We start from the raw sequence: 13,359 nt of genomic DNA, 5'->3' as shown, positions 1-13,359 counted from the left end.
CATTGTGAAATCAGTATGTAACAATCATATTGTGATGCAGAAATGTACCAAACCAACGGCCACTGTAAACTTACACAGTGTTGTGTGTCAATTATATCTCAATTTAAAAAAAACCATTTGGGGCACCTGGCTGGCTCAGCCACTGGTGCAGGTGACTCTTGATCTCGGGGTCATGGTTTCAAGCCCCACATAGGGTTTGCAGATAACTTAAAAATAAAATCTTTTTTTTTAAAATTTTTATTTTATTTATTATGATAGTCACACAGAGACAGAGAGAGAGAGAGAGAGAGAGAGAGAGAGAGGCAGAGACACAGGCAGAGGGAGAAGCAGGCTCCATGCTCCGGGAGATTTGATCCCGCGTCTCCAGGATCACGCCCTGGGCCAAAGGCAGGCGCCAAACCGCTGCGCCACCCAGGGATCCCCTAAAAATAAAATCTTAAAAAAAAAAAAAAAACAGCCTTAAAAATATTTATTTTGATTACTGAGTTTGGTAATCAGTGCCCCCGTAAATTTTGGAAACCGTACCCAGAAGGGTGTAGTTCCCAGCTCCTTTCCCTCTGAATTTTCTTAGTTACCGTCTCTAATTTTTCTGATGTTTGCACTTTGAAGTTCTCTTTTTCCTTCCCCCTCAAAGGTATTACAGGTTGAGTCGCAAACAACTGCCATACAGCAAGTCATACGGATTTTTTGGTTCCCCAATGCATATAAAAATTGTTTACCCCACACTTGTCTATTAAGTGTGCAACAGGATTATGTCCTACAATTACGTACCTGAATCAAAAAAAAAAAACACCTAATCATCTGAGTTCTCAGTGAGTTATAATCACTGATCACTGTACCAAATACAGTGAAAAGGTTTGAAACACTGCAAGAATCACCAAAATCCGACAGACACAAAATGAGCAGATGCTGCTGGAACCTGGGTGCCCATGGATGTGTTCAGTGCAAGGTTGCCACAAACTTTCAATTCATTAAAAAAAAAAAAAAAAAAAAAAAAAAAGCCGTACTTGCAAAGCACGATCAAAGGAGCCCAGTGAAAGCCACAGGGTGGATGAAGGCGTCGCCGCACTTTCACCCCAGGAGACCAGACCTCGGGGTGCGGTGGTCTCGGCCTTCCCAAGGGCGCCCCTGCCTCGGGCTGCTCCCCCGCCTGGGACTGGACTAGCCTGGCCCCGGGGACAGAAGCCCTTAGAGCCCCGGCGCCCCCTCCGAGGGCAGGCCCGGCGCCTGGGGACGAGCACCCCGCGGGGCCCAGGGCGACCCCGAGGCCGCAGAGACCTCAGGCCCAGGACCGCGGCTCCGAGTCACCGTGACTCAGCGAGTCCGAGGCTGCCCCCCCCCCCCCCATCTCGTGCGAAGCCTTTCCCCGCGGAGACACCGGGCGCGGCCGCCGCTGCCCAACCTCTTCCTGGAGGCCCCGGGCGCCCTGCCCCGCCGGGTGGCCGCCGCCCCCCCCCGCGCCCCGCGCCCCCGCGGCCCCGGCACCCTTCTCACACCTCGGGGCCCCCTCCAGCCCCCAGGCTCGCCCCCCCCCCCCCCCGTCCAGAACCGCGGTCCCCGCACGCCCCGCCCTGCGCCCCGGGCTCCGGGGCCGGCTCCGCCCGGCAGGGCCGCTCCAGTGGGCCGGGCGCCCGGGGCCCATAAAGCGGCGGCGGCTGCGAGCGGCACCCCGAGCCCCGCCCTGCCCCGACGCCGCGGCCCCACCCCCGCGGCCCCGACAGCCAGCACCCAGCGGCCGCGCGCCACCGGAGCCCTGGCGGGTGAGTGCCGCGCCGCTCCGGACAGGGGCGCCCCCGCAGCAGGGGGCGCCGGAGCAGGGGTGCCCGCGGAGCAGGGGAGCCCCCGGAGCAGGGTGCCCCGGAGCAGGGGAGCCCCCGGAGCAGGGGCGCCCCCGGAGCAGGGTGCCCCGCAGTAGGGGAGCCCCCGGAGCAGCGTGCCCCGAAGCAGAGGCGGCTCCGCAGCAGGGGTGCTCCGGAGCAGGGTGGCCTCTGCAGCAGGGGAGCCCCCGGAGCAGGGGAGCCCCCGGAGCAGGGTGCCCCCGGAGCAGGGTGCCCCGCAGTAGGGGAGCCCCCGGAGCAGCGTGCCCCGAAGCAGAGGCGGCTCCGCAGCAGGGGTGCTCCGGAGCAGGGTGGCCTCTGCAGCAGGGTGCCCTCGAAGCAGGGGAGCCCCCGCAGCAGGGTGCCCCTCAGCAGGGGAGCCCCCGGAGCAGGGTGCCTCGAAGCAGGGGTGCCCGGGAGCAGAGGTAGCCCCGGAGCAGGGGTGGCCCCGGAGCAGAGGCGCCCCCGGAGCAGAGGCGGCCCCGGAGTAGGGTGCCCTGGGAGCAGAGGGCTCCCACAGCCCTCATTTGTCTGCAGGGGTCCCCAGGGGCTTAGGTCTCAATTTTCCTCCATGACTCAAACTGCATCCCGGGGTGAGCCCTCCCCACACACGGGAGGGAAGGGGAGCTCCTGTTTCCACCCCATCTCCACAACCTTGGGTGGGTGTTTGAGACGGACTTGACCTCAGAAGCAAAAAATTCCCTCCAGAACAGGTCAGGCACCGGTGGTTAGAGGCCCAATCTGGCCGCCTTGTTTGGCCTTAGAATTTAAAATACTTCGGTGTAACTTGTAGGTTTACAATACCTATAGGTGATTTCATTTATTTATCTTTTTTTTTTTAATAGATTATTTATCTAGGGCAGCGTGGGTGGCTCAGCGGTTTAGCGCCGCCTTCTGCCCAGGGCGTGATCCTGGAGACCCGGGATCGAGTCCCACGTCGGGCTCCCTGTGTGGAGCCTGCTTCTCCCTCTGCTGTGTCTGCCTCCCTGTGTCTCATGAATTAAAAAAAAAAAAAAAAAAAAAAAAATATATATATATATATATATATAAAGATTTTATATATATGTCTGTGTGTGTGTATATCCAGATACTGAACTTTGCCGGTTGTATTTCTTACAAATACATCCTTCCTGTTTGGGCCTCATCTTATATTGCTTAGTTTAAGATTCTATTTTTTCATGAGACACACAGAGAGGGGCAGAGACACAGGCAGAGGGAGAAGCAGGCCCCATGTATGGAGCCCTACGTGGGACTCGATCCCGGGTCCCCAGGACCACGCCCTGAGCAAAGGGCAGACACTCAAGCCCTGGGCCGCCCAGGTGCCCCTTATATTGCTTATTTTGAAGGTGGTAGGCATCCCCCGAAGCTAGTAGGTGGTGAGCTCCTTGAAAGCTAGGGATAAATATCCCGATTTCTCATTTTATGTCAAGTGACTTTATATTTTACCACTTAGGAAACGCTTGTTAATACTAAGTAAAAAAGAATCTTTATATGTAGGTAAGAAGCCAAGAGAATAAAACCTGACAAAGCTGAGTTCAGTAAATATTGATATAACTAACACAAAGGTAAGTGGCAGAGAACATGCTTGTCAGAACTTCATCTACTCACATTTCTCCCAAGAGTGTTAAGTCCTGGAGTCGATTAAAAAGGGGGGGGGTAAAAAAAAGGGGGGTAGGAGTTTGTTGAGGAAGCCTCCGGAGCCTCTTTCCCTTTTCCTGATTCAAAGCAGATGAATCACTGTCGTTAAATCCCTCAGCCTGAGATGCTCGCGCAGGCTGGGCGGGGCCCTCGGGGCCCCGGTCCTTCAGCCCGAAGCAGCTGCTCCCATGGGGCCCCACGGGGGTACAGCCGTGAGGAGTTAGTAAGAAATGAGGTAGTGGGGGGCACCTGGGGGACTCAGCGGTTGAGCCCCGGGTGTGACCTCGGGGACCCGGGATCGAATCCCACGTCCGGCTCCCCGCGGAGCCTGTTTCTCCCTCGGCCTGTGTGCCTGCCTCTGTGCCTCTCGAATCAATCAAAAAATAAAATCAAAAGAAAGAAAAGAAAAGAAAAGAAAAGAAAAGAAAGAAAGAAAGAAAGAAAGAAAGAAAGAAAGAAAGAAAGAAAGAAAAATGAGATTGTGATGCCAGTTGCTTGGAGCAGGGGTGGTGATCTACTCCGTCCTCTGGTACCTCCCCTGCTGCCCCGCACATGGTTGCATGGATTTATCTAGGTCTCTCTCTCTCTCTCTTTATATATATATATTTAAGTTGTTGTTTCTTTGTTTTGTCTTTGTAATCTGTACACCCAGTGTGGGGCTTGAACTCACAACTATGAGCTCAAGAGCCCCATGCTCCTTCGACTGAGCCAGCCAGAGGCCCCATGTCTATATAAAGTATTAGAGTTTCACCACTTAGCTATGTAAACTTGGGAAACTTGCTTAACTTTTCTGTGCCTCACTGTTCTCATCCATAATATGGGGATACTAAATCTTATATATATATATATACACACACACACACACACACACATCTCAGCGTTGCCATGACAACTGCAGAAGAATGCCAAGCACTCAGAGCAGTGCCCAGCACATAGTAAGCTCTCATTAATGCTATTAGGGCAGAGCAAGGCCAATAGTACCTGATTTCACTTGTATGGAATCTAAAAACCCAAACAATGAACAAACAAACAAAAAGACACAGACCCTTAAATACAAAAAACAAAGCAACTTTGCCAGAGGGGAGTGGGATGGGCAGAGGGGCACCAGATGAGTGAAGGGGAGTGGGAGATATGGGCTTCCAGCTACAGAATGAATAATCACAGGGTAAAAGGTCCGCACGGGGGATGTAGTCGACGGTACTGTGACAGTGTCGTAGGGTGTGACAGGTGGTAGCCACCCGTGGGGTGAGCATAGCCTAATACAGGGACGAGGACTCACTTGTCAGTCACCTGAAACTAACGTAACATTGTCAAATATACTTCAGTTAAAGAAGAATAAAGGGCACCTGACTGGCTCAGTCGGAAGAGTGTGGGGCTCTTGGTGTCAGGGTTGGGAGTTTGAGTCCCACGTTGGGTGAGATTACTTAAAAATAAACAAAACTTAAAAAAAATGCACGCTGTTCTCGTGAGCGTATAGCCTGCTTGTTCTGGCAACTTTATGAATACAGGCCCAAGGAGAAAAGGTCCAAGAAAAAAAAGTAAATCTTTCCCTTCTGTCTCTACCTCCTTGCCGGCTCGTACTCAGCTAAGAAAACTATTAATAGTTTCATGTGATCCTTGCGCATCTCTTCTTCCCCCATACCTAGATGCCGCAAATCTACGCACACGTATGTGTAGTTTCTTTGTCTTTTTTTTTTTCTTTAAGTAACGGCTATACCCAACGTGAGGCTCTAACTCACAACTCCAAGGCCTAGAGTTGCGGGCTCCAGCCGAGCCAGCCAGATGCCCCTCTTCATCTTTCATAAGAATGGATTCACTTTACTTCATTTAATCAGCTAACCGCCTATCGTGGCTGTCGTTCTGGGAGACTATAGCGTCAGCTCGGCAAGAGCGTGCTGGTCTCTAGTATGTTTACTGGAGTCAGACTCCCCATCAATACACGGGCAGGTTGTGTGCAGCGCTTGCCAGGGAGAAGAATACAGTAAACCTCCTTGTGTCCCGATGCTTTTAGTCTGTAGGACGGATACCCCCAAAGTCAGAGAGCGAGATCAAAGACTTATTGTTTTTTGTTTTGTTTTTGAGAGAGAGAGAGAGAGAGAGAGAGAGAGAGCGCGCGAGAGAGCAGGAACAAGGTTGGGGGTGGGAGGGAGAAAGAGAGAGAATCCTAAGCAGGCTCCATGCCCAGTGCAGGGCTCAGTCTTGCGACCCTGAGCTCATGCCTTGTGCCAGATCAAGAGTCAGCCCCCCAGGTGCGCCAAAGATTCATGTGTCTTTAAAATTTTAAGAAATTTGGCCTGATTACTTGGCAATTCGTAGTCCCACTGACAAGGTGCCAGTTTTCCTGCAATTTCAATAGCCCTCAGTTGCTTGTTTGAATAGTTTTGCCAATCTTTTTTCTTTTTTAAAGATTTTATTTTTAAGTAATCTCTACATCCGACGTGGGGCCCGAACTCCCAGCTCCAAGATCAAGAGTTGCACGCTCCCCTGACTGAGCCAGCCAGACGCTCCTGTTTCGCCAGTCCGCTCCTATTTCGCCAATCCAATGGGTAAATACTGATAGCTCATTTTAATTTGTTTTTCGTGACAGGCCAGGCAGGGCACTCCTTCTGTTTTGTGTTTGATCTGCATTTCTTCCTCTGTGAATAGTGTGCCCAGGACCTTGCATTGTTACTACTGCATTGTCTTGTCCTGTTTGTAGGCATTCCTTGGGATTTGAACCCTTTGTGCTAAGAGTTACAGATGTCTTTCCCTCGCTGATTGTCTTTTGTTTATGGTGCTTTCTGGAACACACAAATTTTTAATTTTTATTTGTCTTTATCTGGCAAGCTTTTCCTTCATGGTTTCTGAATCTCTAGTCTTTCTTAAAAAGTACTCTCTATCTTTAGGTTATATAAATTCTCCCTTTAGATCTTTACTCTCTGCCAGGAATTTTTTGCTCTATGTGGTCTGTTTGTGGGATAGTGAAAAAAAAAAACAAAACAAAATACATATTGAACACAATAGACACTCTGAAAAGTGCACAAATTCGAAGTGATTTTTCATAGACTTGTGTGGTCAGCACCCAGATCAAGAAACAGAGCATGGGCAGCACCCCAAGAGCCCCTTCTGTGCCTTTCCAGTTGCTACCCCTCCACAAGGGGAACCACAATCCTAACTCCTAACCCGTCAGTTTTCTAGGGGATAATTCCATTTTCATGCAGATGGCCGCTTAAGTATGCCAACAAAATTAGCACTGAGTTAAAATGCCTCCTTTATTCATTGGTATTTTTTTTTTAATTTTTTTTTAATTTTTATTTATTTACGATAGTCACAGAGAGAGAGAGAGGCAGAGACACAGGCAGAGGGAGAAGCAGGCTCCATGCACCGGAAGCCCCACGTGGGATTCGATCCCGGGTCTCCAGGATCGCGCCCCGGGCCAAAGGCAGGCGCCAAACCACTGCGCCACCCAGGGATCCCCTTCATTGGTATTTTTTAAAAAAAAATTTTTATTTACTTATTCATGAGAGACACAGAGAAAGGCAGAGGCAGAAGCAGGCTGCATGCAGGAGCCCAATGCGGGACTCGAACCCAGGACCCCCAGGATCATGCCCTGGGCCGCAGGCGGCCGCCCCACCGCTGAGCCACCCAGGTGCCCCTCGCTGGTACTGTTAAGGAGTAACTGTGTTTCTGGCCTCAGGGGGTGGACTATATCACCCAAGGCCTAACAAAGTCGACTCTTCCCCCTTTTTTTAAAGTTTGGTTATTTATTTACCAATCCCCATGCCCAATGTGGAGCTAGAAGTCACGACCCCCAGAGCAAGAGTCGCGGGCTTTTCGGGCTGAGCCCCCCAAGCCCCAGACCCGGAGTGCGCACCCCAAGGTGGGCGCTGCCTCCCTCCTCCCTCGTGTGCCCGCAGCCAGGAAGGCGCTGATCGTCCTGGCGCACGCGGAGAAGACCTCCTTCAACCACGCCATGAAGGAGGCTGCGGTGGAGGCCCTGGAGGCCGCAGGGTGGGAGGTCACCGTGTCGGACCTGTACGCCATGAACTTCAACCCCGTCATCTCCAGGCGGGATGTGACAGGTAGGCGAGCCCCTGCTCCGGGAGGGCCCGGCCGGCTCCCCGTGGCCCCCCATCATCTGTCCCCCCTCCCGCAGGGATGCCCAAGGACGCGGCCCCCCATCACCTGTCCCCCCCTCCCCGCAGGGATGCCCAAGGACGCAGCCCCCCATCACCTGTCCCCCCCTCCCCGCAGGGACGCCCAAGGACCCCGGGAACTTTCAGTACCCCGCGGAGGCCGCTCTAGCCTATAAGGAGGGCCGCCTGAGCCCCGACATCGTGGCCGAGCAGAAGAAGCTGGAAGCCGCAGACCTGGTGATCTTCCAGGTGGGAGCCGGGTGCGCCCCCAGGCCGGCGCTCAGGGGGCCAGGCCCCGGCGCCCAGCGTGGGCCCGGGAAGCGTGGCGGCCACAGGCCTCCGGGAGCCCGCGCCTCCCCTGGGTTGGCACCGCCGGGGCCCTCGGGTGCACAGCCGCGGCCCGCCCTCTGGGGTCCTTGTTCTTTTATCCGGACAAGAGACCCAACAAGCCTTTCTCATGGGAGTTCTCTGATAGACCTCAGCCCCCGGGCCATTTGGCCTCCTGTGTGAGTGCACGCTCAGGCTGTTCGTGCTCAGTGACAGGATTTTACACCTGTCAGGTGCAGGTTTCATAGTGTTGCTACGGCTCCTACTAAAATGAGCTCTTGGGAAAATGTGGATTTAGGCATCACACATTGAAGCAAACTTTGCGATCCCTGCTGTTTAGACTTTGCTGATAAATGTGATTTCAGAGAAATCTTTTATAATTTCTTAAGATTTGTTTATTTCTTTGAGAGAGAGAGTTGGGGGAGGGGCAGAGGGAGAGAGAGAATCTCAAGCGGAGCCCTGCTGAGGGTGGAGCCTGCTGCGGGGCTCGATCTCTCTACCCCGAAATCATGACCTGAGCTGAAGTCAAGTTGGATGCTTCACTGACTGAACCACCCAGACGCCCTCATGGAAACAAATCTTAAGCGCATGTGGCTTTCTGCAGACCTGCCCGTATTTGGTTCTTTAGGCAGAAATAGGAGTGTCAGGCCGACAGACCAAGGACAATAATTTTCTTTAATGTCCTCGCTTCTCCAGAAGAAATGAGAAGGGCCCCAAGAAGGGTCTGCCTTTCCTGACATCACAGGCAGCAGCTGCACAGCTGTGCCGCCTCTGCACTGGTGTTTCCTTTTTTTTTTTTAAGATTTTATTTATTTATTTATAACAGATAGAGAGAGGCAGAGACCCAGGCAGAGGGAGAAGCAGGCCCTATGCAGGGAGCCCAACGTGGGGCTCGATCCCAGGACTCCAGGATCACGCCCTGGGCGGAAGGCAGTGCTAACCCGCTGGGCCATAGGGGCTGCCCTGCGCTGGCGGTTCCTGATCTGACCTCTGTGTCCTTCGCCCCACAGTTCCCACTGCAGTGGTTTGGAGTCCCTGCCATCCTGAAAGGCTGGTTCGAGCGAGTGCTCATCGGAGAGTTTGCTTACACGTACGCGGCCATGTATGACAAGGGACCTTTCCGGGTACGTGGATGCTTCTGCTCCAGCAGCAGGATTCTCCCTCAGGCAGGGTCTGGGACACCACTAGATACTAAGGTCAGGCTCCTGGGAGAGATGGATGATAAAATTTTTATGGATATTTAGACGTGACTTTAGGACTTGCTTTAAAATACCCCAGGAACATGAGGGGCAAGGGTATTAGCTAAGACGAGGAGGGCCAAGTATGGAGACTTGGAGCTGAGTGGCGGAAGTGTCCTTATGCTTTCTTCTCTATGTATGTTGGACATTTTCCATAATAAGAGTTAAACAGAGAGTCTATCTCAGTTTTCTAGACACCCAAATACTACACAAGACACATTCTGAGGCCTCCCGGATTCCATGCCTGGGTATGTGGGTAGCACCGCGAGGGGACAGAGTTCCACTCAGGCACCAGGCGTCCACACTGATCTTGTAGTTTCCTGATTTGCTAACACCCCCCCCCCCGCGCCCCCGGAGCAAATCGAGACTCCTGGGCTTGCCCTGGAGTGTGACTTCTGGAGTCCACCCAGGTGGCTGGCTCAGAGGAGCCAATGTGAGAAGTGACGTGAATAGCAGGTGGGTGGACTTGTGTGTTCTTTCCCCTGGGGTTGTGTCATTAACTTCCTGTCACCATGAAGATGTGGAGGGTGACGACTTTGCTTTTACAGAATAAGAAGACGGTGCTCTCCATCACCACGGGCGGTAGCGGCTCCATGTACTCTCTGCAGGGTATCCACGGAGACATGAATATCATTCTCTGGCCAATTCAGGTTACTCGTTTTCAATGAACCTTCTGGGGGATTAATCAATCGAGCTTTCTGTGGGGTCCAGAGCCTCAAGAGAGCAGCTGAAAACAGACCCGAGGTGTCGAGGTGTGAGGATGAAAGCAACGTAGTAACTCAGAACTCCAGGGCACTCCCTCCCCTGCCTTCCTGGTCTTCCCAGGCCCCTGTACTAAAAGAATAACGCGAGTATGGCACGTCCAAACACTACTGCCTCCTAACCGAGGACTAGTGCAGATAACCCCCAGACTTGTAGAGCCAAGTAATGATTCTCTCCCGAGGACCGACACCTCTCCAGTCTTCCTGGCCTTTGCCAAGTTGCTGCTACGGCCCCACAAACTATTAGAAAACTGTAAGAAATAATTTAGTCCAGCTAACAAGAGTGAAGTCAGAGGTAGGCTTTTTGGGGGTGGGTCACTGGACTATCAAGATAATCCCCTCTAGAGAAGAGGATTGGAGAGAACAAATATGGTGGCCCCCCATAACAGCGGGCAGTTGGTACTGGAGAAGTTATAGGAATCATTTATTAAGACTCCTCTAGTTAAGCAGAGAGGCAGAGAAAGGCAAATTGGCATGCCTTGGCACGAGTTGGCTGCCAAGAAGCTGAAACTCCCTTATGTAATAGAACTTCCGGCATTTTTGGCAGAGGATCCCAGGCTGGCAGAGTTTCAAGGTTTTATTCATTTAAAGAAGAGTTCAGCTGACTAGGCTAAATAAAATAGGTAACAGCTAGGAATAGAGAGCAGGTGAGAGAAAGAAAACAGATATGAATTGCTTCTCCAGGGGCCTCAGGCCCCCACATTGGATCCTCTTACTGGAAAACCTAGATTGACTTTTGCTGTTTGTATATGGTTCAAGCTGTGTAGGGTTTGTTGTGTGACTCATCTTTGTGCTTTGGTGTATCCCCAGAGTGGCACTCTGCATTTCTGTGGCTTCCAAGTCCTGGAACCTCAACTGACCTATAGCATTGGGCACACTCCTATGGATGTCCGAATTCAGATCTTGGAAGGATGGAAGAAACGCCTGGAGAATATCTGGAATGAGACTCCACTGTATTTTGCTCCAAGTAGCCTCTTTGACTTAAACTTTCAGGCAGGATTCTTAATGAAAAAGGAAGTGCAAGATAAGCAGAAAAACGAGAAATTTGGCCTTTCTGTGGGCCATCATTTGGGCAAGTCCATCCCAACTGACAATCAGATCAAAGCCAGAAAATGAAACTCACAAGGCTTTATTTCCTTCTAAAATGTAGCCAAATCGAGGTTTCTTTTTTTGGACTTCTTTGACTTGCTTTAGTCTTTGAGATTTGTGTGTTTTTCTTTTTCCACAAGGAATGACTAGGAGACAGAATAGACTGTATTCCTATATTTTTGGGTAGTTGTAGTAAATATAACTGATTCTTATGATTGCGATCATGGCAAAATCTGATTAGGCTCAAGAGGCCACTTAGGATATACAGCAGGGAAAGATGGAGAAAAGATACCAGACAATATTCTTTAAGGTCCTCTATACAATAATTCTTCTTTTTAAGTATGAATTTTTAGGGCTGAATCTGCGAGACAGCATCCAGCCCTTTAATGACATACTTTTCTTTTAGTTACCTCTCTTTGGCTTATGGCAGAAGGGAATTGGTCAGAGAAAAAAAATGGGTGCTGACCCAAGGGACTGGTTTAGTAGTTACTAATCTGTGCTTGTTTACCATAGATACTGGCTTTAATTACTGCGCCGTGACTAGTATGCCTAATGTGAGAGTTCCTCTTGCTTCAATTTTTGTAGTTTGTATACAGTACCTAGAGATACTTTCAAGTGAAAAGATAATAAAGGTCTCTTCTTTGTCTCAGTCTTCTAATTTAATGTCTGCAGAAATAAACCAACACATCCATACAGCACATCTGCTACAATGACCGAACAAGAAATAGTTACTTAACAAAAGCCTCCTACAAATAGTACTTTATTTTTGAGCTTAGAACACCCTGGAAGGTTTTCTTCTCCACTGCTAAACTGATGACTTTCCTTTTGGATGTGGTTTGGTCCCACCATTTTGGGGATGAAATTGTAATCCTAGAGTTTCGTTAACTTTGAACAATTTTGGTATACCGTTCCAATTTCCAGTTTAGATTATAGAAGTGCAGCTCGCTGTCGGTATAATTCCAGTAGAGTATGATGAAAGGCTGCCCTCTTGTGGTGCACTGAAAGGAAACGAGAGAGGAGGCAAAACAAGGTTGCTGGACACTGGGAACAGGTCCTGGACCTGCCAAGGAAATGAGGGCAGCAGGCAGGAGCCTCACGTGCCAGATGCTGACAGGCATTTGGGTATTTCCCCCTACAATGGCAGATGACTAGGTGCTTCAGTTTGAAAGATGTTTTCTTGTTGCCTTCATTCTCACTGCAATTTTTGTAAATTTCTGAAAGTTCCAGATGAAATAAAAACCATTTCTACAAAATGGATGCACACTCATTGGTTTCAGTGAAGCTAGTGATGGAGGCATACAGGCAAAAGTGGAACCTACTGGGGAAGATGGGATCAGTCTGCAATAATAAATTACGGCCAGGGTGCCTGGAGGCCAACTCGGTAGAGCATGCAACTCTTGATCTTGGAGTTGTGAGTTCCGGCCCCTTAAAAATAAAATCTTAAAATCTTAAAAAAAAAAAATTATGGCCAGAAGCTTATAAGACTGGAGAGCTCTCCCAACAGGGCTGCTTCATATTGAATTGGTAAAGAAACAACCTATTAAGACCCTCGCTGGGAATCTACGGGACATTTACAGAGATCCAGGAAAAACATTCTAGAAATCAAGAAAAACCTAGAATTCAGTAAACAAATGCCAAGGGGCAGTATTTACTGTGATTTGCCTGATTTATTCTGATTTATCCAGTCAATGGGCTAGATACTCTTCTAGGCAGTGGGAGTTGGCAACGATTGACAAAAACCAAGTACCTAATGCTAGGAAGAAAGAGTAGGGTAAGAGAGAGATGGGATAGTTTTGTTTTACACAAGGTAATCAAGAAAGACCTGCCCGATAAGGCTACATGTTTGCGAAGTCCTGACAAAGTGAGAGAGTGAGGTGTAGGCAGATGCGTGAAGGAAGGCACCCCGGGCAGTAGTGATCTCAGCGTGCAAATACCTGAGGCAGGAACGTGCACGGTGTGAGGAAGAAATAAGAAGTCAGTGTAACCAAAGCAGAGAAAAAAACAGAAGGCTATGTCAGACATATAGCCGGGATCGGATCATATAGAGCCTTACAAGTGCTATAAGAATATAAAGATAGGAAGTCACTGGAGAGTTTTGGGCAGAAGTATAGTATCATATGACCCATGTTTAATTCTGGCTGGTAGGGGAGGAATCAAGGAATAAGGCAATCATGGAAGCACAGCGAATTGTGGGATGGTGTGACAATCTAGCCAATAAACATTTTGAGCAAGAGGTGTCAAAGAAGTGGATTTTAAAAGGCTGTATATTTCATGTTTTAAAAAAGATTTTATTTATTCATGAGTGACACAGAGGGAGAGAGGCAGAGACACAGGCAGAGAGAAGCAGGCTCCATGCAGGGAGCCTGATGCAGGA

General features: G+C 50.2%; 1 protein-coding gene across 1 annotated transcript; it reads left to right on the top strand.

The window, feature by feature from the left end:
* The first annotated feature begins 1,632 nt into the window (after positions 1–1,632).
* On the top strand, positions 1,633–11,634 carry NQO1 (NAD(P)H quinone dehydrogenase 1). The gene is made up of 7 exons (XM_055306772.1): positions 1,633–1,760; positions 5,863–6,001; positions 7,352–7,516; positions 7,689–7,819; positions 8,908–9,021; positions 9,684–9,785; positions 10,707–11,634. The coding sequence occupies exons 2-7, from the start codon at positions 5,998–6,000 to the stop codon at positions 11,010–11,012; spliced, it is 822 nt and encodes a 273-aa protein (XP_055162747.1). The 5' UTR covers positions 1,633–1,760; positions 5,863–5,997; the 3' UTR covers positions 11,013–11,634.
* Positions 11,635–13,359: the final 1,725 nt, after the last annotated feature.

This window comes from Nyctereutes procyonoides, unplaced genomic scaffold (assembly GCF_905146905.1).
Source record: "Nyctereutes procyonoides isolate TBG_1078 unplaced genomic scaffold, NYPRO_anot_genome, whole genome shotgun sequence".
Classification (NCBI taxonomy): Eukaryota; Metazoa; Chordata; class Mammalia; order Carnivora; family Canidae; genus Nyctereutes; species Nyctereutes procyonoides.
The sequence above is the reverse complement of the archived record's forward strand: the minus strand, read 5'-3'. Positions and strand labels throughout refer to the sequence as shown.

Excerpts from the sequence above, each read along its gene's own strand:
- NQO1 (XM_055306772.1), top strand. Across the intron at positions 9,022-9,683 it reads ATGACAAGGGACCTTTCCGG|AATAAGAAGACGGTGCTCTC; the intron begins GTACGTGGATGC and ends TTGCTTTTACAG. Across the intron at positions 9,786-10,706 it reads TCATTCTCTGGCCAATTCAG|AGTGGCACTCTGCATTTCTG; the intron begins GTTACTCGTTTT and ends GTGTATCCCCAG.